Here is a 26,634-nt window from a genome sequence, read left to right on the forward strand (position 1 = left end):
TTGCGGCATTCGGGAGCCAAAACGTTCGACTCGCAAGGCATTTGGGATCCAAGGTACAACTGTATACTGCTGTAAACCGCTCTGATACTTATTATGAGAAGTGATCAATAAATATTTTTATAAATAAGGCAAGCCTACCTGGATGGCGTGGGGGCAGGGCATCAGTGTGGTTAGGGCTGCATGGATGCAATGGAGCAGCCAATTTGCTTCATGGCCCCACCTCACCACCATCCAGGGAAGCTGTAGTGACACCTGAGTCAGGAGAGCAGATCTAAGGGTCTCTCTTGCCACACCAGCCATTATTGTTAAAATGAGTTGCAGTTAAGTAATAAAATTGTAGCCTGAAGTCTTTGCCATCCAATTGGGATATTTTTATCTGAACACAAACAAGCTCTTGCCTTGTTACTTCATTTTTATCTAGTGATCTAACAGTATCCTAGAAACCTGTGGGTTTTAATTCTCTGAGTCCACATGTGCACTGAGGTTTGTCCAGATGCTTCCACCTCTCATACAGAGCATTCCCCATTGGTGCCTTGTTTTAATCCACGCTCTGTACAGTTTATGGCTTAAAGCAACAACAGCAACAATGCTCTACTACATTTTGCAGCTCCAGAGCCAGCTAAGCAGCCGCTTGCAAGTAAAGTAGCAAAAGATGCAGCCCCTGAAAAGCCCAAAGTGAAGGGAAAGGCATGTGGGCAGTGTGAGACAAAGACTGCGCTCTTGGTAAGTACGTGAAAGAAAGGAAGAATAGCCACACTTGTTAGTTCACTGTGCTCTTGAAATATTTTAAAAATATTTCTCTCTGGTGGGGTTTTGTTTAATGCCTATGAAGGCTAGTAAGTACCCCTGTATTGAATAAAACACTATCACTGTTTGCATTTCAGACTAGCCCCTTCATAAAGAGGAGGTTAAAATACCTGTCCTATATTGTTCAGACGATTCAGACATTATTCTACAATCTCTCTCTCTGCCCCATCCCCCCAGTAATTCATACTATACTGTGTTCATATCTGTTTCCTGTCTTGCTTCCTTAATACCATAGTGGGGCCTACTAATATATTTTGCATATAGATCCCATACAGTTGCCTTTTTCCATGCCCAACCCATCTTCAATAGATCACATAGTTGTGGAATCTATAGAACAGGGACGTCCAACTCCCAACAGACAGCGATCTACTCACAGTATAAAAAAACTGGCAGTGATCTACCCATTGTCGTTGGATGGACCAATATAGAACATAGTGATCATTAATAGGAACATGAATTCTGATTTTATCATTTCACCTCATTTTAAGCTTCCCTTCCTGCATACCATGACTATGATTAAGTGATATACAAATGGTTGAAATTTAAAGGAAAACATTACAATTGTCGAAGGGGGCTACTAACTAAGAGTGCAACACCATCAAGAAGGCCTCCACAACTGAGTCCTTCAATGCTCAGACAGTAGGGAGAGAGGCACTCCGGAAAGCAAGTCCCAAATTATTTGGGGCTTTCTAAATTATCTGGCTCCCATGCAGCAAAAGACGCAAGAAGTGCATGTGCTATAAAATGCCTAGAAAGGCCCTTAAGATAATGTTTATAATAAATCAACGGAGAAAACGTTTAATCCCAAGTTTGGTCTGTTTAAAATGTAAGCTTCCCCCAGATAGATGCAGACAATGGCACAATAATTTGTTTAGGTGAGATAGAGTTGTACCTAATTGGGGTGACGTTTTAATTAAAGTGACAGCCTGACTGAACACCAGTTGCAAACTTGAAATCCCACTTCACACTTGTTACTTTCTGCCTTCAGTTTTTAGCTTCCCATCGTGAGCTGTGATGAGACAATGAAAGCTGTGTTATTAACCTTAGGCTACAATCTTATATGCACACTTCCCTGGGACTTAGGTCTCAACGAACTCAGTGGGGCTTTCTTCAGATAGACATGCAGAGAGCTTTGCTGCTAGTTCATGTTTATGCCTTCATTTTCTTTTTTTCAAGGTGTGCTTAGAGTGCGGAGAAGATTACTGTCCTAGCTGCTTTGCCAGAGTGCACCAGAAGGGGGCACTTAAGCTCCACAGAACTACTTCTTTGCAGGTATGTTGCTTTCAAAAGTTTTTATGTTATGATTGTACAATAATCCTCTCGAAGGAGGCACACATCTCATTGCCATTATTATTATCACAATTCCAGGAGCTCCTTTAGTTGTCCCATGTAGAAATCCTTTTGTTGGGATCCTTTTCTGCATTTATTATTTTCTGCTTTTTTATTCATTCATTCATTCATTTAATTTATTTATTTATGCTTGCAATTCCAGGTTGTCGTACCTTTTTGCTGTGCTGAGGTCATTTTTTCTGCATTTATTCTTAGACAAATTGCTTATATAGAAACAACTGTTTATATAGAAACAATTACAAACCAACTGAAAACTCAGAAGACAAGACTGGAAATGTGTGACCATAATTAGGTTTTTAAAGAAGGTGATTGACACTTATCAGGTGATTGTCGAAGTGGCTGTAACCGCAAATCAACAGGCCTTCAGAGAAGCTCTCTGACGACTAGCTGATTCTCAGAGGGAGGCCCTTTGAGTCTTTGTAGAGAGGTGAATGCTCCTAAAACAGAAGCATTTTTCCTCTCTGCATAGAAAGCAGTATGTGTGCGAAATGTTGGGGAAGCGCATGAGAATGCACAGTATGCTGGGGTGCAACAGTGGGAAAGGGATTTGCCTCCGGACCCTACTTTTGGGGTTCCTGGAGGTATCTGGCTGGCAGCTATGAGGGGGAATATGCTACACTGGGTGGGCCTTTGGTCTGATCCAGGGGGGCTCTTGTTCCATCCTTGATTGCCACAGTGTCTCATGCCATTGTTCCACCAAGCATGACTCAAAGCCATCCAGGAATGTGGCTTAACAACACTTATGATGCGCTGTTGAGTGAAACTATATACATCACAATACGGTCATCAACAGTAGCAGAGACTGTCTCTGAAAGGTGGAGTTGAGAGTTTGTTGTCTGAACCTTAGCAAATAGTATAGGAAATTGGCTTGTCATCCGGTGGAGGAGAGGGAGCTGAAATAAGGCTCCATAATAGACGTTAACAAGCTCCTGTACCTGCCGTAAGTTATCCCCCAGTGACCAAAGGCATAGCGTTTGAAGATTTAGTGCATTCAGCACTACAAAACGCAATCGGTTTCCAAATACATGGCATTGCCACAGTTCTGGTGCAGAAATTCTGGGGCATGTAATTGTATAAAGGGGGAAAGAATTGGCAACATTAAAAGGTCGGTAAATAGAAAAGGGAGAAGTTGATGTCCTCAAAGCTGTACACAGGGAGGGGACAGGGCTTCTAAAAGGGAAAATGAAAAATGGGGAGGTGGCTGGAGAGACTATAAGCTTTGTCCTTTGCGGGGAAATAAAGGAGAATTAATAACATTTTTTCCATCAACTGTTCTCTTGCCATATGTAGCCTTGCTTTGTGATCTGATTGGAGACTTTAGGATGCAGTTCCTCGCCCTTCCATGAAATATTTTTAACTGATTTTTCCTCCTTTGCCTTATTTCAGAGTGAAGTTTGCTACCCTTTAATGCAGTCTGATGTTTCTTTTTTAAAATAATAATAATAATAATAATAATAATAATAATTATAACAACAATTATCTGAATGAGCATGAGGGGACACTTGCATGGCCTTGAAGTGACACTTGTAGTTTACTTGCCTTTCTGTTTTTTATTGCCAAAAACAAATTCTCAAAGCATTTGCTACTCTGCTACTCCCAAAGAATAGCTAAGGGTGCCTCCGTGCATGTAGAAAAGAATGAGGACAGATGTATAAGAGAGAGAGAGAGAATCTAAAAGTCAGCAGAGTCGAGAAAGTCAGATGCTGAACGTAACAGGCAACGCAAAGCAAAGCAATTAGACTGCCTCTTCGTAACTTAAAAGAGTATTCACTAATTCCTACAGAAGAGAGAAAGAATTTACACAGTGCGTTACTGGGGCTGTTGATTCTGTTGGAGCATCTGCTTGGAGTACTGCTCTCCAAAGCTTGGAAGAAGAATGATTAGTGGCTCCAGTTCATCATTTGCCACATGGATATGCAATACAACACCCTGTTACCTGTAGAATTGACTTGAATATTCTCCAGTTAGTTTTTTTAAAGTAGCCGCAAACCATTTTTGCGGATTCACACGCACACATGAAACAACAGCTTCGTTGAATATTTGCCTTTTTTATCCTGTTCGTTTCATTGGACTGAATCACACATGATTTTTCTGATTGTGCAGTCTCCTGGTAGGGGAGTTGGTATATGTGCCATAGGCTTGTATGATCCCTCCTTCCCTTAATCCAGGGTTCAGCAAACTTTTTCAGCACGGGGCCAGTCCACTGTTCCTCAGACCTTGTGGGGGGCCGGATTATATTTTGAAAAAAATATATGAACAAATTCCTATGCCCCACAAATAACCCAGAGATGCATTTTAAATAAAAGGACACATTCTACTCATGTAAAAACACGCTGATTCCTGGACCGTCCACGGGCCGGATTTAGAAAGTAATGATGATGATGATGATGATGATGATGATTATGATTATGATTATGATTATTATTATTATTAATTTATTTATACCCTGCCCGTCTGACTGGGTTTCCCCAGCCACTCTGGGCAGCTTCCAACAAAATATTAAAATACAATAGTCTGTCAAACATTAAATAATAGTCTGTCAAACATTTAAAGCTTCCCTAAAGAGGGCTGCCTTCAGATGTCTTCTAAAAGTCTGGTAGTTGTTTTTCTCTTTGACAACTGGTGGGAGGGCGTTCCACAGGGCGGGTGCCACTACCGAAAAGACCCTCTTCCCTGGTTCCCACTTCTAGGCCATGATTGGGCCGGATTCAGCCCCCTGGCCTTAGTTTGCCTACCCATTCCTTAAACACTCCCAAGAGTCAGTTAAAAAAAAAAAAGATCAGTCAAGCTGAACTTTGCCATTACATTTGTACTGGCCATCTATGACTTGGGTTTGTCCTCCAAATTAGGACCAGGAATCGTACATGGAAGCTGGTTTCTAGTCCTGTTTGGGAGAGAGCAAGTGCAAAGATAGTTTGCCAGTTCAGTTGCAAAAGAACCAGGAAGTAGCAAATGTGAGTCTGAGCGCATGAAGGGAGGAAGGAGCACATAAAATGCTATGTTCTCAGTCTTCCAAACCATTGTTTGGAGAACTGGACATGTTATATGTGAACCAGCCTGTGCATTCTCTGGCTGCTGTTTCAATACTATTTTCTCCCATTACATGCTTCTGCTGGTAATTTCTGCTTCTACACAAACTATTGCTAAATGATAAATCCCTAGTCTTACTATTTCTATCTTGCTTTTCGTCGAGTGATGATAGCCTAGATTATGTTCCAGAACATTTCAGCAATGTGTAGACAGTTGCCTCTTCGATTGTCTACTTCTGATCCTTCTCCACTCGACTCACTGTTGAAACAATGGGTGAAATTCCTGGGAACAGGGATTTTTTTTGGAAATCCAGAATAGAAGCCTCCAAGTGCAATAGAAATGCCTAGTTGACTACATCTACTTACAGGAGTTGGGGAACCTTTGGCCGTCTAGATGTTGCTAAGCTGATGCTCCTTTCAGCCCTAGCAAGCATGGCCAATGATCAGGGATGATGGGAGTTTGGATACATTTAGATGGCCAGAGATTTCCCATACCTGATCTGCTATTTTGTGTACTGCAATAGAAGATCCAGGCAGCATACCTGTAGTCTCCTCTTGTTGGTTATGCAAAATATCTGTTTTTGTTTTGAATTCAACATATTACTTACTTTTTTTCTGTAGGCAAAAGCACGTATACCAGTAAGGAAATTGGAGGCTGCTCAGCAGTTCCTGAAAACAATAAATCCTGAGGAACCTAATGGCCGCATAAATAGTGGACTGAAGAAGGAAGTTAATGATATATTAGTGAATACTTCAGACATTCCTTCACCTTTACCAAAAATGCCAGCCTACAATATTGAGGTAATTCAGGAAATTTACCATCTGAAGTGTTGTGTGTTTTAAATTCTACGGAAATCTCTCTTTCAGAATCACAAAAAAGCTGGCCTTTTAATTGTTATGGTATGGATGCCAGCCAGTCAAGGAAACCGTTTATTGAGGGTGTGGTTAATTTTCTAGGCATTTTCAGTCCCAGGAATTGATTCTGGAAATCTTAGGATTCTCTCCTTGGGGGAGAATAAGGGGAGGATTTTTGACCTCTTGAATTGTTCCATTAGTTAGAATACTATTTTTTTGAAGGGGTATGGCTATATACTTATAGTTCCTTTGATGGTTCTAGAGGCCATTGTACACTATTCTTTGCTGAGAGTGAGAATTACTAGAACTTTTTTCCTAGAGGAGGAGCCACCATCCCTGCTTTCCCAAAATGGCTGTACCTTCAGAACTGAGAGTTTATGCTTGGGTCAGGATCTGGTCCCCCCCGCTCCCTAACCAGCACTTTGATTTCTCTCTCTCTCTCTCTCTTTTCAGGAGTCTTTCTGTTTTTCATCTTGCTCAGTCCTGTCCCTTTTAATTAGATGCATCGACTGGGATTTTGTTACAAGTCAAGGGAACCCCAAAACACTTTGGTTGATTCTTTGGTTATATTGCACATCACACCTCCTGGGGCAGTGTTCTGTGTTTTTTTGGCTGCTAATTCTTTTCATAGTTTTCCTTTAAGGGGATGGATGGGTGGGAATATTCCTTAGCTGCCAGTCGGTCTGGATGGCAGGGGAAAAAAAATCCAGCAGAAAAAAATCTAGTGACTCTAGGAGGCACCATTCCCAATATTGCACAGTGCCATCCAGAAGCAACAGAAGTTAACCCAGTAAGAAAAGTCCATTTCCCCTCTGTTTCCAAGTATTTCACTGGATTTGAGTATGCATAACTGTACTGCATTAGGGCCATTGTGGTCATATATAGAGATTTCCTAATGCGGTCTTGAATTGCATTAGTGATAACTTGGTCCATTTTGAAGCTTATATACCAGGCTTACTCCACGTTACTCTATTCTAAATACCTGATTTCCTTAAATTCTGGAAGCTTTATATATTCCAAGCGTTTGGTATAAAACAGGTTTGTGACCTACTGGCATACTGGGATGTATCAGAAATGGGTGAATTTTGGTTAACCCAGATTAATTCTCGAAATTAATTCAGGAAGCGTCTACAGAACCTTATGTGGAGGATAGGCCTGAGAGCCAGAGTGGTGGGTCTTTACTGCATGGTGTGTTTGACGAAGAAGAATCTGCAAAGTCTTTTCAGGAAGCTCTGAATCAGTGGAGAAGTAGAAATCACTGTCAGAAATCTAAGGAAGAACGTTCCTGTCAGGTTGGACCAGGTAAGGATTAATAATTGCTACATAATATTTGGAAAAGAAAGCTGATCTAGCTTACATTCTAAGTATTCCACATGACACAAGGATAGGTCAGTATTTGACTTGTGAATGATGACAGCGATTGTCCAAAAAGTGGGGAAATATTTAAATAAATTCCTGGGCATGAACTGATATAAGGGACACCTCACTGCCTTGATTACTTGTGGGGCTTAGCCTACACATTTGGCTTGCAATTTCCGTGCATTGTGCAAGGGCTGCACTAATGCGTGTTGCATTTTATGCTATTAAATATTATCAATTCTGAATTATTTTCTTAGTATTGTTAATCCCATTGGTTCTGCCAGAGCTGTAGAGCTACTGTTGGCAAATTAATGTGAGTGATGTCCTAATATGTTTGAATGGTTGCTGATAGTTTTCTCTATATTGCTATAGAAAATACTGGTTCCTGTCAAGTGCAGACAAGCCCTCCAGTTGCGAAGAAAGCTATTGAAATTGAATTCAAGGAAGATGGCTTGAAGTATATGGAAAGATTATTGATTAAGAAGCATAGAAGGTATTCGCTGGATTGCTGCGATACACAAGGGACTTTAATCTAATTGCTTATTCTAAAATAGTGTAATCAAAGTATTCAGGCAGTAATATTGGAAAATACTCCTTCATAGGGAAAGGAGTTGCTGATTTAGAATGTTTATTGGGAATGACTTTATGGATGTCAAGGTAACTTAGGGTATAATGTTACCAATAATTCTGAAAGTGTTGAAAGTGAAAGTGTTGTGAAGGGTTGCAATTTTTTTAATTGAACTTGATTTATCTCAGTAGATGCTGGCCCACTTTGCACGTAGCGCTAAGCCAAACCATGGCTTTCGACAAGCAGAAGTGTGTGGTTCCCTCAAGAGGAAATCACATCCCCTTTGCACCTCCTCTGATCCTGCTGCTGCTGCTGCACTACCAGGGCTAAACCATGGTTTGGCTTAGCATGTCATCGAAACCCGGGCAGGTTATTTGTCACACACCAGACGAATCGGGAGCTGAAACCAAGGTTTGTTCTTGGTTTTCATCTTGTGATTTGTCCAAAGGAGATAAACCATGAAGCCTGGGTTCTGACGACACGCTAAGAACCAAACCATTGTTTAACTCACAGTAGCAGGACCAGAGGAAGAGCAAAACAGCTTTGGTCTCTCTGGGATCCTGCATGTTTGTTCTGCACCATGGTTTGCCTTTGTGTTGTGACTGAGACTCAGCAAAAGACCCAGTCTGGAAGTAGATAACCATTGTGAGAAGTCAGGATCAGTTTTCTCACATTCTCTGTGCATACTAAAAAGAGTAACAGTGTGATAATAGGCTTGCAGTTTTCAAGCATTTTCCTCCTCTTTGTTTTTTATAGAACTCCAGTTGATAAATTGCCAGATAGTATTATAACAGATGAACTGAAACTTGAAAAGCCGCAGATTAATGAACCTGATGACACTTGGGTTGGAGGAGAGGATGATGATGATGAAGACGATGATGATATAGCATTTGCTCGTTTTGAAGGTTTGCTGGGCTTCTCAATCCGTTATAGAGTACTTTTATGCTCCCAGTGGCAAGCTACATCAAGAATCTGAATGGCTAATCAGGTTTATGGAATAATTGCAATTGGGACATACTGAATTCCCAAAAAGTGATTTGACAATTTACAAAGTTAAATTAAGATGCAGTTGCACCAACACGCAAATGGTGGTATGGAAAGTTGGGAGTGTGAGGTGAAGCTATTGTGCAGCCATTTCATTCCTTGCCCAGAAAGGATAATATTTGAAGTACATTAACCCACTCTCTCCATATGAAAATGGTTGTGTCACCCAGTCCTGAGCGATGCAGGAATTGAGAAGGCTGGGCTTGACAAAAGCCAGCTATTGCAAATGTATTTTTCTTCAGTTTGTGAGATCTTAATACCCTTTCAGTGCTTCCAGTCTGCAAAGTTTGTAGATACAGGGTGCTTTAATATTTCCTTTTTTGTTTGTTTGCCAACTCCACACGGCTGATAAAATCTGGTAGGAGACAAATGAATATGGGTGTCCTTAGAACCAGTGAATTTAGGGGTGTTTAGGTGATTGTTCTTGAGAAAGGCTCTTGGCTTTTCCCTCAAAAACTTCATGTGTTGGTTACATATTACACTGTAATATTAGAAATGAAACTGGAAATACATTGTCCAGGCGAGTCCTTAAAATTTTTCTTTTTTTTTTTTTCCCCTTGTTACCAGCCTTATCCAGATTAGTTAATCCATAATGGGGTTTGGGTTTTTTTTTGTCTCTGGCTCCATCCATCGCTCTGCCCACCGCACTTACTTTTCTTGTGAAATTATACTGCTGTTGAGCCATCATCGTATCCTTTTGATTCTCCATGTTTTCAGCATTTCCCCCCCATTCACTGAGCTGTTATCACACATTGTTACTACAGATAGGGATGTTCCTGCTTAGCACAATGCGTACTATCCTAATGGTTTCAATTATTCACACCTAGAACAAGAGGCAAGAGAATACCTTGCCATTAGCGCTTCCTCAACAAACTGGAATGTCTGGCACTGCAATTTCGCAGCTGTGTAAGAACAATTATTTAGTACAAATCTAAAATACAAACACTGGCAGAGTTTTAATTTTTAATTCCAGCTAAAGAAATGAAAAAGTACTGGGCAGATGGTTCCAAAGGAGAAGAGCCTGAGGCACTTCTTGCAAACGTTGAGCCCTCTCTGGAAATCAGGGTCCTTGAAGACGTAAGTGTTTTATTGCCTGGCTAGTTCAAGTTCAGTTTCATTTGTTGCACTTAGTAGACTTCACAAAATATGCAGTAGCATAAATGTGTACAAATGGGATTGCCCACCACATAAAATTTCCTTTGTCTGCATTCCCGTGACAGTTAACTTGACAGGCTTGTTTTAGCAAACCCACAGTTGACCGCAGTAGCACGAAGCGAGGTGAGAAGAACACAAATAATCTAAGCAGAGCTGAACACTGGTAACATTAACAGCAGTTAAAGCAGAAAATAAATAAATATGGGATCTGTTGCATTACAGGCTTGTCAGGAGGAAGAAATATGGACATGAGTTTGAGAAGTGGTTGCAAAATGCATAATATACAGCATTAATGGCCCATCTTTCTAACAAATATTCAGGGCAGTTAGAGCTGGATTGCATTACAAGCCCAAATGTTTCTGCGTTGTTTATGTGTTAACTTTACGTATCCATTCTTTGAATGAATGCAGCCAAGACAGCAGAACATTTTCATGGATGCCCTGGCATCATCTGATGGCATAAATTTAGCCAATATTTTTTGCTACATTTTGAGTCAGGGCTTATTTTGGGTACCCTGGAATATGCTAAATAATGTGCACCAAGAGTGTGCTCTTTTTAAGTTACAGAGAGTGCCTTGGTTATATCAGCGAAAAAGCAAATTCAGCCCTTGTGGCTGGGATTAAGAGGATGGGTATATAGGTCCAGGGGACCCCCTGAATTATAGCCTCTGTCATATTAGAAGGAAAATGCAGAATGAGCTCTATTTATACCCTACCTACTTATGCTGTGAAGGCACAGCTGACTATGCTGGACCAAACGGGTCATTGATTTTTATAACAATTCTTGTGGCTTCTGCTTCGATGAAATGGATTTGCCCAGTCAACAAGCGTAAAATGAATGCACTGTACTAAAACTATTTTCTACACAGGCTTATTATTAAGAGCAATTGTTGAGAGTCATTAGCTCCCGAACAGTGGGTTCTCTCCTTTTTGTTATCTATCCGTATTGGGAGGCAAAGTGGGATGGGAATGGAACTTGTCTGGTGCAACAGGAAGCCTTGTTTGTTGGTTTAACAAATTTTATATGCTGCTTGGTGGTAAGAAAAACTGTTTTAAGCGGTCTACAAAAATATAAAATATTAAAATTATCTGTTAAAAACAGGCCCAATCCTCAGACAACCAAGGGTTTGTTGTGTATTGTCTACGGTACCATGTAATTGTTTAGATTTTAGGTTACAGTATTGCAAACATGACTGGGCTTAGGATGGAGTGGACTGAGATTCTCTTTTGAATGAATGAATAAGTTTTCTTTCTGATAAGGCTTGCAAAGAGGAGCCAGAAGAACCTGCCAATTTTGTGGTGTCAGAAGCTGGATCTGATGATTTGATTGATTACAGGTAACGATTACAGCCTAATTATGGAACACGGTTACACACATTTGTGCTGGCACATTTTGATTTGCATCCTGCAGTTGTCCCTGGGAATTTTTTATTCAAACCAGAACCTGAACAGGCATATATTAGAGAAGAAAGTAGCCCATTTCATGCGATATTCCAAGGCAAGGGGGCTCCAAGCATTGAAAAGGGGTAGCAGCATCGAATTGCTGGCCCTGCTTCCAGGTCACCTGATTCCCCAAGCCCCACCCCTGATGTCCACACGTTGAGTGTAAACACCCACAAAACAGAAGCCTGTAGGTGTAAACTTCTGGATCCATTGAAAATCTGTTGGCGTATAAGGCTAGGCATGAAGGCTTCCATTTTGCAGGTGCCTATCCATAGACCATAGGGCTGGCTGATCAGAAGGTCAGCGGTTCGACTCCCTGTGATGGGATGAGCTCCCGTTGCTCTGTCCCAGCTCCTGCCAACCTAGCAGTTCGAAAGCACGTCAAGTGCAAGTAGATAAATAGGTACCGCTCCGGCGGGAAGGTAAACAGCGTTTCTGTGTGCTGCTCTGGTTTGCCAGAAGTGGCTTAGTCATGCTGGCCACATGACCTGGAAGCTGTCTGTGGACAAACACCGGCTCCCTCGGCCTATAGAGCGAGATGAGCACCACAACCCCAGAGTCGTCCGTGACTGGACCTAACGGTCAGGGGTACCTTTATGTTTACGTATGCATTTTGCAGGTGTCAGAGGTGTGGAAAGGGAAGCCACATTACACCAGAGGCAGGACCTGGAGTCCAATGCTGTTGGCTTTTCAGTGTATAGATGCCCCTTTACCTTAATAATGCATGAAGGATCTTCCCAACATAGACCTATTACGAGCGTAAGGAGAACCATGCTGGGTGAGGCTCAAGGTCCAGCATATATTTCTCAAAGTGACCAGCCAGATGCCTGTGGAACCCCAAAGGCAGAACAATCACATGACAGCACTTTTCCCACTTGTGATTCCCATTAGCTGGTGCATGGAAGCATACTGCCTTCAACAGTGGAGTTATCTGGCTTCTGATTTTAAGTTGTAAAAGCCCCATTGCCTCATCCCCTTCATGTGAGCAATGTGTGCAGAGGCTTCTTCATCTCTTCAGAGTCCGCTTCAACTGAAGGATCTCATCTGCTGCTCAGTCTCCTGAAATTCATATTTTAAAATCTTTAATTTGGCCTCATTTTTCCCCTTTGTTTCCTGAAACATGTAGCACATATTTTTGTACTTAAATTACAGCTTAAAAAAGTAAGAAGCAGTGCAATTAATGAAATTTTCTGTGTGGAATGTAAATGCAAAAGTAATTATCCCAGATAAAAATCATAATCACCACACCAAATCAGTATCAAATGGCTTCAGTGTAAAATTATCACATGGTCTGAATGCGGCAGCTGGACTGGTGACTGGGAGTGGTTGCTGAGACCATATAACCCCGGTCCTGAAAGACCTACACTGGCTCCCAGTACGTTTCCGAGTACAATTCAAAGTGTTAGTGCTGACCTTTAAATCCCTAAACAGCCTCAGCCCAATATACCCGAAGGAGCATCTCCACCCCTGTCGTTCAGCCCAGACACTGAAGTCCAGCTCTGAAGGCCTTCTGGTGGTTCCCTCACTGCAAGAAGTGAGGTTACAGGGAAGCAGGCAGAAGGCCTTCTCAGTAGTGGTGCCTGCCCTGCGGAACGCCCTCCCAGCAGATGTCAAGGCAATAAACAACTATTTTACTTTTAAAAGACAACTGAAGGCAGCCCTCTTTAGGGAAGTTTTTAATGTCTAATGCTGTATTGTTTTTAATATTCAGTTGGAAGCCGCCCAGAGTGGCTGGGGAAACCCAGCTAGATGGGCGGGGTATAAATAATAAATTATTATCATTATTATTATTATTATTATTAACGTTTATCTCCGATAGACCTGTAGGAAGTTTCTTTAATGTGGCAATATGCTCATGTTCTGTTCCAATTTTTGTCTTGTACCTTAAGTGGTCCCATGTCGGAAAATCAGAAAACTGAACCTGATGTTTCATCACTTTCACCTGCAGCTCAGAAAGAACAGTGTGTAAATGTGCTTCATAATAAACAGAAAGAAACACCGCGAGGTGAGCTTATGGTAGTCACTTCTACTGGTAAAAGAGGATTTGTATTGACATAGGTTTCTCCCCCAGAGTAGGTGGTTTGTGTTTGCACAGATGTCTTAACCCGTGGATAAGTGACAACTTCTGTGCTTATTCCCAAGGGCGCACACCTTCCTAAAAACCAATAATGTGTACCTTTTAACCTCTATACATAACTAACTGTTTCTGTTGACTATGCAGTCAGGCAGGAGGCCTGAATCTCCCAGCATTCAGAAATGCTGGATGAGCCTTTGACCCTTAAGCATCATTCCTGGAGTATGTACCACCGAGTAAAGATTTGTTTAAGGGAAACAGCTTAAGGTGGAATGTGGCAAGAAGGAAATAATAAAATATAGCTATCTGCCTGCTTTCAAACTCACATAGGCGGTTCTTTTGTGGACTGAACCTATTTTGTTCCTAGCTTCTGTCTGGATGTTCAGCCCCTGAGTGCAGGTCCCTGGTTTTACATGCGAGTTGATGTAACTTGTGTGTTAATGGCCTATTTTAAGGCAATCATTTGAGAAACTACATGCAGGGATTTGAACTGACACGGTTTCTTTCTCTCTCTCTTTTGCTTCAATTCTTTAGCAAGAGCACCTTTTGCAGAGTCAGGAAAAGCAGATGGCGCTTGGGGCTGTTCCGGTGCAGAGGAAACGGTTCCTTGCACCCCTTTTAAAGGAGCTGCAGCAAAAGAGAAACATTCGAAGACAAGGAAGATTAGCACTCGCAAGAAATCAGAGCAGGCTTCTAGACCGCCTAAATCGGCTCCGAGGGAACCTTGCGCAGTGATGTCCGCAGAGTCACACGAAGCGTCGCCGCTCACTGCCAAGTCTTCAGTGGTAAAAATAAATAAATAAAAGGAATTAAACTCCACTTTTGTTTTTTTGGGAGAGGGGGCGGGTGCCATTTCCTCGTTATTTGTTGAACTATTAGTAGAATAACAGCAGGAATAAATTTCTGTCTTGTATGGCGCACTGCACTTTTTTTTCATTTCATCTTGTGCATGGGGCCATTTTTGTGCCAGTTGAACCACTGCATTGTTTCATCTGTCTGGAGAGAAGAGAAGAGCAGGTGTGGGGAAAGTGGACAGCACAGGATACAGAAGGAAAGAAGCTTTCTTATTCCCAAGTCCTCAGAGGAAAGGGCTCTGGCTCAGTGAGAGAGCATCTGCTTTGCATGCAGAAGGTTCTGGGTCCAATCCCTGGTATCTCTGGGTAGGGCTGGGAGAGAAATCCTGAAGGGTTTCTGCCGGTCTTAGTATAAACCATGAAGCTCTTTGGGTGACCTTGGACTAGTTCCGCCTCTCAGACTAGCCTACCTCATAGGGTTGTTGTGGGGATTAAATAAGAAGAGGGAGAAACAAGTATGCCACCTTGAGCTCCTTGAAGAAGAAAAAAGGTTGGGTATAAATGCAGCAAATAGGGATGCGGGTGGCGCTGTGGGTTAAACCACAGAGCCTAGGACTTGCCGATCAGAAGGTCGGTGGTTCGAATCCCAGCGACAGGGTGAGCTCCCGTTGCTCGGTCCCTGCTCCTGCCAACCTAGCAGTTCAAAAGCACATCAAAGTGCAAGTAGATAAATAGGTACCGCTCTGGTGGGAAGGTAGACGGCGTTTCTGTGCGCTGCTCTGGTTCGCCAGAAGCGGCTCAGTCATGCTGGCCACATAACCCGGAAGCTGTACGCCGGCTCCTTCGGCCAATAAAGTGAGATGAGCGCCGCAACCCCAGAGTCGTCCACGACTGGACCTAATGGTCAGGGGTCCCTTTACCTTTACCTTTACCCAAGCAAGAATATGGAGGTAAAAGCATAGGTTGGCTCTACCTCCTGGTTGACTGCTAGCATTTCCTCTCCCTTACCCTGTTTCATTTAGGACTCTTCGGTGGCAATATTTCCCATTCATAGAATAATTCCACGAAAGGATCCAACAAATGGAAAAGATTCATTTCAATGGATTATCTGGCATCCATGGGTGGTTCCCTGAACAGAATCCAAGAGGAAATCCCCAGGGGGGAGGGAATCCTACCCACCCTCCAAAAATATCTCAAGGGAGCCCCCCACCCCCATTTTTCTCCGATTCTAGGAACAAAGAGGCCCCACGTAACTCCTGCCTGGTGGGACATTGAGAATATGATTTTCTCCTCCTCTTCCTTACTATTTTAATCTCCCATACATCCACACAATTGACTTTGGGGAAGGGTCTTGAGAGTGCCTGAAATTGGAGGATTTTCTTTTCTTTTTTAGTTTAGAGGCAATTGTGATTAAGTGGTACATAAATTGTAGAACTAAAGAATACACAGGCGGAGAGTATTGCTTGCGGAGGTTCTGTTCCCGCCCCCCGCCCCCTGTGCACGTGGATGTAGGACGTATCAATGTGCTCCATCCCTCCCCCCGCCCTGCTCCTGTTTTGCCCCCATTCTGCTTTCTTCTGGGTCCCAAAGGACCTGCACATCGACAATTGTCCTTCAGTTGGGTGCGCCTAAAACGGTTGCTGCCTGTATAATTTTTTTGTGACTGCATTTTTTGCTTTCCAGCAAAACTCTATGAACAGAATCAAGCAGGAAATTAGGATTCTGCTAAAGGGGTCATCTTTAAAAAGTTATATAAGTGTAAAACATTTCTGAAGGGTGTGTCCACCCTTTAATCCATTCTAAGTTACAAGCCAATGGTCAGCAGCTCAACAGGGCCACAGTGCAGAGAAAGTGCAGAGAAAGTTTCATTGTCATCATGCTAGGAGGGGATGATAGAATAGTTCTTTATTACATGCTACTACCTTCCTTTGGGGATGCGGGTGGCGCTGTGGTATAAAACCACTGAGCCTCTTGGGCTTGCAGATCAGAAGGTCGGCAGTTCGAATCCCCACAACGGGGTGAGCCCCTGTTGCTCAGTCCCAGCTCCTGCCAACCTAGCAGTGCGAAAGCACGCCAAAAAAAGGAGCAAGTAGATAAATAGGTACCGCTCCGGTGGGAAGGTAAACAGCATTTCCGTGCGCTGCAGCGTTTCGGTGTTCGGTTGCGCCAGAAGCGGCTTAGTCATGCTGGCCACATGTCCCGGGAAAACTGTCTGCAGACAAATGCCGGTTCCCTCGGCCTGTAAAGCAAGATGAGTGCCGCAACCCCAGAGTCATCTGTGACTGGACTTAACTGTCAGGGGTCCTTTATCTTTTACCTTCTATTACTTTTGCTTGATTTGGCTTTCTTAGACTTTGATGCCTTCCTAGAGGGGTTCATATTGCTCTGTGTTTCAAACAGCATCTAGGAACAATATTGGCCAAGTTGTTTATAAACATCTGCCCCCCCCTCCCCCGCAGAAAGCAGAAGCCGCATCAGTAGGTCAGATTTTCCACTGCCTAAGTCACTGAAAGTGATTTATTATTTAAGGAGTAAGCGAGATCTGTTCATTAAAAATTAGAGGGGGGGGGGGGATATTCCAGTGTGGTCGACTTAGAGGATATGTTTCTAAAATGAGCTGTGGTTTTTTGGGGTGGTTTTCTCTCTCTCTCTCAAGTTGTTAAAGTGTGTTTTTGCTTATATAAGTTGAAGATTGATTAAAGGGCAATTATTTATTTGATAAGATGCTTGCTTTCCCTAAATACGGCATATAGTTTTTTATGGAATTGTATTTTGTGTATGCACTGTTGATTTGGATCTTGATTTTTGCTGTTATGTTGACAACCACAATTTTATTTTAAAAAAATATACAAAAAGTGAAGAGAAATAAGAAGCAGTGGCTAGGATTTGCTCTCATTCATTAGCTCTGGAGGGGCTAGGAATACTATTAGGGACTCAAATTGGAGGAAAACAGATCAGTAGCTTGCTGAACTCTAGCCTTGGCAGGAATTTCAGAATATTCTTAAAGCAGACATTTGGGAAACTTTGACCCTGCATTCCCGTCAACCCCAGCCAGCATGACCAATAGTATGGGATGCTATGAGTTGCAGTTGCAACAAAATCTGGAGTCCCATAATCTTGGTGACACAATATATAATAGAGGATTTTTTGTGCTTGCCTTGTAAGATGTACATTTAATGTATTTAATGCAACCACAGCAATGCAGTTTTTGTGACCTTTTAAAAGTCTGAGTTTCATTTTTATGCATAATTTCAACCCTGTGTAACTAAGCGAATTTCAACATTGCCAAAATTCCTAGCTTTTTGAAAAAAGACAGTACATGTGGATAACTTTAGCTTTTTAATATCTGTATGATATTTAAAGAATAGTTTTAAGGGTAAAGCTGTACACCATATAGGGCCTCTACAGACATTTGCCATGGTGTATTAAACCATTGTTCAGGATTGGCTGCAAACCAGGTTGTCAAACTGATTGAATTGCATTTTCCAACCAGGATTAAAGCGGCCCTTGTAAGTATACTTTGTTGGGAGCAAGTCCAAGCAGATACGCATAGGATTACATTGTCACTGTTCCATCTGTGTCAAGCAAACCGTGGTTAAGGCAGCTTTTCAGCCTCTCCCAATTGCTCTTGCTTGCAAATTGACAGTCAGGCCATGTTGGTGTTTTCATGTACAGCCCCATTTAGACACAAGTTAATTTAGCTGAGAAAGGTACACCTGGGTTAGTACCAACACAGCGCACCATGGTTAGTACTAACCTGGTTTAACCATTCTTTCTTCACCAGGACAGAGAAGATTTCAAATTTTAAAAATGCAGTGTTGCTGGGAAAGCTTATGTCAAGTGGCTTCAAAACAGCCCAATCTTCCCAATCTTCTTTCTCTCCCCAGTTGTTACAGGAAATAGCCCAGAAGGAGAAGCCTAGCTGTGCCCCATATCGAGGGCTTGAGGAATTCTTTACAAGCTGTGAGCAAGTTATGATGGAATCGTTTCCTTCGCCACGTGCAGGCAGGCAATCGCCAAGCCGTGGCATTTCATTTTCAGGTAGTAATGCAGAATCAAACACCTGTTTCCATGCGTGTTGCTTACTGAGCACATTGGCTTTAGGGCATGGTAGCCTCCGTTGCATATTTAAGTACACACAGCATCCTTATCTGGATATGCCAGGTCTAGGACGTCATGTATAAGTGCATTTGGCATAAGCTGGTGTAACTGCCATACTGAGAAGGCGCAAGGAAAAGATTGTAGCAGCAAAACCAACGAGACAAAAGCATGTCATTCTTTCATGCTTTAAGTTGTAAAGCCGTGTTTATCAGACTTGTAGTGGGAAATGCAATTATGTAAGTCACCTGGAAATGTCTTGATTTTCCTCTCTGAAGCAAAGCTTTGATGAGGCCTGTTTTCCCTTAATAACTGTGCATTAAGCTCTTTGGGAAATTATTAAGGAGCCATTAGCAGTCATAAATCAGTTGCTTGAGTACACAAGCTAATTGTTAAATGAAAATTAACAAGCGACTTACTTTCACTCTTCTTAGAATGTGTTTGTATTTTGCTCTTGTACTCTTTTGAAGTGAAAGTTAGGATCCAGCCTTCACAGATCACTCTGGCTTGCAGCCTTGGAGGGATCGTACACTGAAGGGTTCAGCTTTGGCCAGGGACAATTCCCACCAACCGTGCCTGCCACTATGCACTTTATATTTAAAGACTTGTCATAGGTTTCAGCTGGAGACACTGTTTGATGGCAGGACAATGTTATACCCAGTGCCCCAGAGTTTCCATTCTAATCCTCCGGGCACAATTCAAAACGCTCATCTTGTTCTGTGAAACTGCTAATGACTATGCCCTTAAAATGTTTTTGTTTAGGCAAACCTGTCTAGGTGTGGAGAAATTATATGTGTTTTGTTTCTTTTTAGCTACTGTTTATTCTCATCATCTTTCAAATATTTTTAAATACCTAATTTTAACTTTTCGTATTGATAATTTCAGTGTTTCATTTTATATTTTTGAAAACCGCTTAGTGATTTTTATTTTTTACAACCAGGTAACATAAATTTTATTAAGCAAATAAAATAAATAAAATATCTGAAAGACCTTCATCCAATCAAATGTTTTTAATTTGATCTGATCACCTGCCTTTTAACGGACTAATCTTAATTAACAAATAATTAAATGTGCGTATTTGCAAAATCTCAATATCTTAAACATGTGTTGACATGTTTAAGAAGCAGAGATAATTTAATAAACTATAAGTCCATATGGAGCAGTAAAGGCTCCCTCTTCATTCTTTATTACATAAAACAGGAGAGCCTCTAAAAGTTAACACTTTGTGGAATGAAAGTCACCCTTGTTCATGTTACCATAAAGCACCAATGCTGCAGCAAGCAAAGGCTCCAGCAGCTCAGCCAGCTGCTTGTGGCTGGAAAGCCAGACAGGATGTTTGTGACTGTTGCCATGGGAACAAAGGGGCAGTCCATTCTGTACTGAGCACCGGATGTTAGCTCAGTGTGTGTCATATGACTCGTACTGGATGTACATGGGAGGAGTTTCTTCTTGCTGTTGTTGAGTGCAGACATGATTCTCTGTACTGATGTAAGAGGCAGAAATAAATGATGTAAACAGTTATCTGTCTGCTTCTTTCCCCTCCCTGGGGACACCAAAGGGGAGAGAGGAAGAACGGTGTGTTCCTCTCATACATCTGAGAAGAATCGCCGGACCTCGCCTGCTTATCAGCAGAGGTTGGGAGACGCGGGGAGGTCGACAGGAATATCTGCCGGTGCCTGCTTGTGGCACATTCCTCTGACCCAGGCAGAATTCCAACAGTTCATTGACGCTGGTGCTATCAATCAGCTAACAATCTAGTGGACTGATGGTGGCGATTAAACCAATTGAAGCTTGCATTTTTTTTTCTCTTCCCCACCCCTCATTCCATCTGTTGTCTTTGTGCTGTGTAAGTCCCATTTACTGGAATTAGACCTCAAAGAGCAGCTTGGCACACAGAATTGTAGAAGGTGAAGCCTTAGCTGCGCATGGAAGCAAATAGTTGGGAAAACATCATCTGTTTCATTTCTGTGTGCCAGTTTATTGTTAAAGGCACTGGACCAGGGAAGGAAGAGGCAGAACTCCTGTAAAGTATAACCTGCAAGTCCTGGGAATGGAGTGAGGACCCAGTGCATGTAAATCTGTGTGGATGCCAGGGGCGTACGAAGTGGGGGGCGGAGGGGGCAGTCTGCTCCGGGTGCCGCTCGGGGGGGGGGGGTTTGACAAGATGGTCTCTGCCTACCCCCAGCTGTAGAGCGACCAAGGGCACGCACAATCAGTATGGGCGCAGCTCGCGCAGTGTCCGTACGGGCTGCCTCTCGTACGGTGACCGTATGGGATGCTGCGCATGCGCCACCCGGCGGTTCGTCCCGCCCCGGGTGCCTGAGAGGGTTCCTCCGCCACTTGTGGATGCGTTTAAAAGCAGGTGTAATCTGTCCAACCAAATAATGCTTAAGAAGAAAATTCTGATTATGGGAATTAAACATCTACCTTTTTCAACTCCAGGGTCTCAGCAGTGGATGAGGCAGTTCAGCTTAAGTGAATGTGCTGATGAGTCTGTAGTGCAAGATGTCTTGGAAAGAGAGATTGGCAGACCATCAAGTAGACTGGGAAGGCAAAGCCCAGGTCCAAGAGCTTATCGGTCGAAGTTGTCCATTGGTAAGAGCCCAACATAAAAAGCACGCTTGCACTGTGAAACTAGGACGAAGTACATCCACTTTTGCTATTCCTGATTTTCCCGGGTTCCAAAATGTGCAGAGTGCCTCCATGAGAATTAGAGGCTCCTTACTTCAGAAATTCACCTTCCAGCTCACAGAACAAGAACTGAAGGAAGTAGGAGGAGAGCTGTGTGTGTGTGTGTGTGTGTGTGTGTGTGTAATTATAATGACGAATTGGGGGCGGGGCTTAAGTGCTTGTGTAACTCCTGAGTTAAGTATCTGGCTTTTCTTGAACAAAGAAAGGGGATTTTGATATTTGTTTTATTAAAAAAATCAAAATGTGGGTTGCAAGAGTTCATGTATTGATAATGTCATATTTACTAATAGTAAACTCCTTTACCAAGTGTGGAGCATGAATTTGGTATTAGTGGGTTGAAAACAGTACCACCTACACATAAGAGGATGAGGGGGACCACAAAGTTTGCAGATACGCAAAAAACAATAATACTTCGGCCGAAAACTCCTATTTTAGCATATCACAGAACAACATACTTTTAATTTTCCTCCTGCCCCTGTTACTTCATGACTGTATGTGCAAGTATGATGAGTTTTCACGCTTTCATTTTTTGGGGTTTCATGTTAAAAAAAGTTAGATATAATTGGGCCTTCAACATTACTTCAGCCTGATTCCTGTCCAGATTGAGGAGGTTTCTAGATTTGGAGATGCAGTGCTGCTTAGTGTGTTTGTAAACACCCTTTGGACCCATGCTTAATGTTTTCTAGAATGGGGAAGGACTTTTTATGCATATCTCTAGAAAAGAAAATTTTTGTAGCAGGTCTTTAACAGCAAATCATTCTCACATTTTCAGAAAATGCTTCTGCAAGGCCCCTTTCTGCAAATATTCCTTTTTGCAGAACCATCACACCCACACTTCGCCCTTCTTCAGTTCTTCAGACAGGATCCGAAAGCTCAGCTACCTGGCCTTTATCCCGAGCAGCTTCTGAAATTTCAGAAATTGAAGGCATTGATGTCACCGAACATGATGATCCTTTCTTGGAATACAGTACTGATCAACAAGCCTTAGCAGATTTAGAAGACGAATGGCAAAGTAATGCGGGTAATTATGCAATATCATTAAACTCCCATTCTGAAAGATGTATTTTTGGTAGCTTGATTATCTGTATAGTCTGCGTTTATGCTCAGCTGGATGTTTTTCATTTTCCCATATTCTCTGGATTATAAAGAAGGAAGTCCACAATATTGGGACATAAGCAACAACACATCTCTGATTCCCTGATCTTCAGGCAAACATTGGGTGAAGTCAGGCAGGCACAAACTAAACATACCCAGCTCCCTCAACTGTTCCTCCTAAGGTTTGGTTTCCAGACCCTTGATCATCTTGGAGAAGGCAGAAGAGAGCAGTACTATTACTACCCCTGATGTGGACACTGTACTTCTGTTGATGCAGCCTAGAATAGTATTAGCAATTTTGCTGCTGCATCACGCTGTTGACTCATGGTTAAGCTTGTGGTCTACTAAGATCCCAAGATCCAGGTGTCTCCCATCTTATATTTGTGCAGCTGGTTCTTCCTGAATAAGTGTCAAACCTTACATTTGTCCCTATTGAAATTCATTTTGTTAGTTTTGGCTCAGTTTTTGCCCTCTATGCTCCAGCCAGCCAAGCAACCAACATAATCAGAGTTCAAGGACGCTTTCTAGCCTGGCAGGAGAGCTTGAGGAGAGTGCAGAATAGGGCTGGTGAGGGGTGTGGCTCAGAAGGTTGTGTGGCCTGTGGAGGGTCCCAAGGGCCAGATAGAAAGATCCAGGGGCCACATTTGATTCCCAGGCCTGAGGTTCCCCTTCTCTGGCATAGCATATTGGAGTTATAGAAGAATCAGAGCAGTCTGCATAGGGCTGCTTGTGGAGGGTTTAGAGGACCCTGAGGCAGGGGCAAAAAGTGGGGCTTGTAGAATGAATTGGAATAATAAAGAGTAGAGAGGGTTTAGCGATAGGCATGGGGCATAAGTGAGCAGAAATAGCAAGCGGAAGCTTGGACAGGGACCAGTTCATACATTGCACATTCATCACTCAGTTTGAGCAGAAAGTGTGAATTACTTCCAATGAAAAATATGGTGTGCTCTAGAATCAAGTCTAGAATATACATTAACACTCACGACAGGGATTCTAGTCTCTGTAGCGAAATTCAAATCCCACAGACGGGATTGTTTTGAGCAACTCATTGGCCCACAACTTGTTGAGTGTCTAAATGGAATCAAAACATGACCATCCTGCATCAGATTTTGGGTGACTCTCAGATGCACAGTGTTAGGAGCTCGTCCTACAGTCAAGTAGGACCCTGGCAGAGACACATGTCCGCTTGGCATGTTCTCTCCCTCCTGGTCGATCGTTTGGGAGCTTCAAAAGCTTTCTTCAGCCCGAACATCACAGGGACCGATGCCAACAGACATCGGCACACTTAGGGATCCGCAGAGTCTTCACAGTTGCGTAACAGACCTCAGCAACTCAGCATTTTGGCTAATCTACTTTATTTACATATAAACACACACGGAGCACTGCAACATGGCTCCCTCTCTCTCTGGCATCAGACAGCAAAGAGAAAAAGAACAAAGGACAATAGTTCCACTTCACGGAACACAGTAACACACCACTCTGTGGAGTCAAAACATACACCGTCACGTGATAGACAAAAATCCCATGACTGCAATCATGGAGCAGGAATTCTAACACTCAGTCCCCCATGCAGTTTCCACAAGATGCACAGCAGCTGTGCCTACCCCTGTTAATCTGTGCTGCAGAGTGCAGACAGGGAGAATTGCAGGATCAGTTGGAGCGATGCCTTTGCTAGCATTTCCAGTTTAGCACTAAAGCGCTGAATCGGCAGTGTGGGATGCTCTCATGAGGGTATAATAACAGAGGCAGGTGCTATGTATTATGAACTATAGTTCTATGGACTTGCCCTACATTGGAGAGTTTCTAGCAATATTTTGAGCTCCCCCAGTTTTAATACACAAAATGTCACATTTTGACGGCTCTGACTGTTCTTTCTCATGCTCTGTGCGAATTTCAGTCACCTTAGTACTTCTGTTGCTTGTTACTAAAAGAAAATACTTACAAAATTTCAGATCCTTGGGAAGAATTCAGTGACTTAAGCTCTGGAGACTTCAGTAGACATTCAAAGGGGGCATGTCAGAATCTTCCTGATTTCCTTAATAGCCATGAAATAAAAGACTACAGTAAAGGTGATGCTATAAGGTGAGTTAATCTTGCCATTAACTTTTACAAGAGGGTAAAAGAAATGTAAAAACCAAACTCCAAAATCCAGCATTTCACATTCCGTGTAACAACGAACTTTCCTTCATACGATGCATGTGACAAAATCAAATCAGAATTCTGCTTACAAACGCTAGAGGTTTGCATGGTTTGCCAGAAGAGTCCTGCACCCTCTCATCTAGGTTAATTTATTTTTCCTAATTATCTGCTAATATGGCTTGTTTCTCAATTATCAGCTCATCTCCTCTTCACTGAGAAGTGATTAATTATGCAAGATTTGAAAGCATTAACTTTCGCCAGCTTTTGTTCTTTTTTTAAAAAATAGAGCCTTCTAATGAGAACCCTGTTCAGGACACTTTCTCATTCTGCTTTTTCAAAGCCTGCTATCTCTCACCATGGGGCTTTTTCTTGCCCCAGACATATAAGAACAGTAAGATCGCCTCCAAGCTTCACATGTAACATGCAACATGGTTCTTTTAGTGGTCGGGTGGCGGGGGCGCAGGTAGCAGAGATTACTTTCTTTAGAAAAACAGGGGGGGGGGGGAATTTCGATTGTGTGGTATGTTGAGCTTTGGGTATCAAGTGTACCCAACAGAGATGTGCACCAACAATAGGCAGAGCCAGCTAATTTTGATTTTGTTCCCAACATCCTGCATGTTCAGTTCCACAGGGACTGGAATGGTTGTAAGTCAGAAGGTAGGCAAAAGTGCCTGAATATAGCTCAGTTGGTAGAGCACAAGGCTCTTAATCTCTGGGTTGTGGGTTCTAGCTCCACGTTCTGCAAAAGATCCCTGCATTGCAGGGTGTTGTATTAGATCACCATTGTGGTCCCTTCCAATTCTACAGTTCTGTGATTCTATGAGAGCAGGTTCTCACCTTTTTGCTTTATACCCTAACATTTGCAAGTGGCTTTTGTTTTGAGTTTTGTGATTTACTTCCTGTTTTATATTTGGCAAATAACCAAATAATTTAACCCCTGTGTTGCAAACAATAGTAATATACAAGGCAACACGATGGCCAAATACAATGATACAATATCAATATACACTCTTTATATAATATTAACTATATGAAATCACATAAACAGAAAACTTATGAATCTCTGAAAGTCACAAAATATTCACTCTTAATAGATTCTCTTGAAAATATAAAACCAAATAAACATATAAGTCTCTGAAAGTCTTTGAAGACTATGCAAGTCTCTGAAAGAAGCAATGTATCAGATTCTTATCTGGTGAAAACAAGGCTGTTTATGGCGTCCAACGCTGCCAAAGTAGTTCGCAAACAGACGTTGTGAGCAGTGATTCCGGATATATTTGGCAAAGGCTTTAAGAGAATGGACGGAACAGGACAAATAATTTCCACTTTCCGAAACAGTTGGTGGTCTGATCTTCTATGCCAATCCGAGACCGATAATAGGTTGAATCTAACCAAGTCATAATCACAGTAGACCTTTGGAAGTCAATGGGCATGACTACCAAGCCCAGCAATTTCAGTGGGTATCACTTGAATGGATGCAAGCCACTGGTTACATATCTGTTTTGCTTCATTGTTATTAATCTTATCTATGTATCGGGAACTTGCTTGCATTTGGATTTCTGGAAACGAAACAGCTGAACCTTTTAATTATGTTTTATTTTTAGAGTTTATGACGAAAGCCATACAGATGATGAGGAAGACCAGAGGGACAAGCAGCAGGTGATAGAATTGCAGTGAAAAACACACACAGAAACACACACACACAGAGGAATCGAACTTGATGTACCCTTCTGCTTCAATCCATATAAAATCATCAGGCTGAGGCGCTTATCTCCCCAGCACGGCAGGTTAACTGAGCTGATGTGAAGACAAATCTCAAATAAATAAAATGCATGTTGATGCAGAAAAACAAACAGAGAGAAACGCGTTTGGGCTCTTCCTACTTCGCTACTTCCATTGTTTTCTCCTTTTATATTTGTTCAATGCATCTGTACCTTGCTCTTCAACCAGAAAAGCTCCCAACGTGGCCAGCAAATCCGTAGAAATAAAAACACAAAAGTATGTGTTTCCCTTGCAAAAGATGAATTAGGTTCACCCGGGCCAAGCAAGAGGAGGAATGGTGTATTGTTCCATTGCAACAATTTTTAGTTGCTGTTCGCTAGAGAAGGTTTGTGGCTATAAGGTTTTCTGGTTT

General features: G+C 42.3%; 1 protein-coding gene across 2 annotated transcripts in view; it reads left to right on the forward strand.

The window, feature by feature from the left end:
* Window positions 1–26,363, forward strand: part of ZBBX (zinc finger B-box domain containing) — a 42,551-nt gene extending 16,188 nt beyond the window's left edge. For both annotated transcript variants that reach the window (XM_081007907.1, XM_081007908.1), the window contains exons 6-20: window positions 608–723; window positions 1,984–2,079; window positions 5,808–5,987; window positions 7,163–7,343; window positions 7,773–7,893; window positions 8,725–8,873; window positions 9,986–10,089; window positions 11,427–11,503; window positions 13,499–13,614; window positions 14,218–14,468; window positions 18,365–18,518; window positions 21,018–21,170; window positions 22,039–22,287; window positions 24,314–24,443; window positions 26,105–26,363. In XM_081007907.1, coding sequence (XP_080864033.1) covers window positions 608–723; window positions 1,984–2,079; window positions 5,808–5,987; window positions 7,163–7,343; window positions 7,773–7,893; window positions 8,725–8,873; window positions 9,986–10,089; window positions 11,427–11,503; window positions 13,499–13,614; window positions 14,218–14,468; window positions 18,365–18,518; window positions 21,018–21,170; window positions 22,039–22,287; window positions 24,314–24,443; window positions 26,105–26,177 — 2,150 coding nt within the window. In that variant the 3' untranslated portion in view covers window positions 26,178–26,363. The remainder of the gene's footprint in view (window positions 1–607; window positions 724–1,983; window positions 2,080–5,807; window positions 5,988–7,162; window positions 7,344–7,772; window positions 7,894–8,724; window positions 8,874–9,985; window positions 10,090–11,426; window positions 11,504–13,498; window positions 13,615–14,217; window positions 14,469–18,364; window positions 18,519–21,017; window positions 21,171–22,038; window positions 22,288–24,313; window positions 24,444–26,104) is intronic.
* Window positions 26,364–26,634: the final 271 nt, after the last annotated feature.

This window comes from Podarcis pityusensis, assembly GCF_964106645.2.
Source record: "Podarcis pityusensis genome assembly, chromosome: 5".
Taxonomy (NCBI): Eukaryota; Metazoa; Chordata; class Lepidosauria; order Squamata; family Lacertidae; genus Podarcis; species Podarcis pityusensis.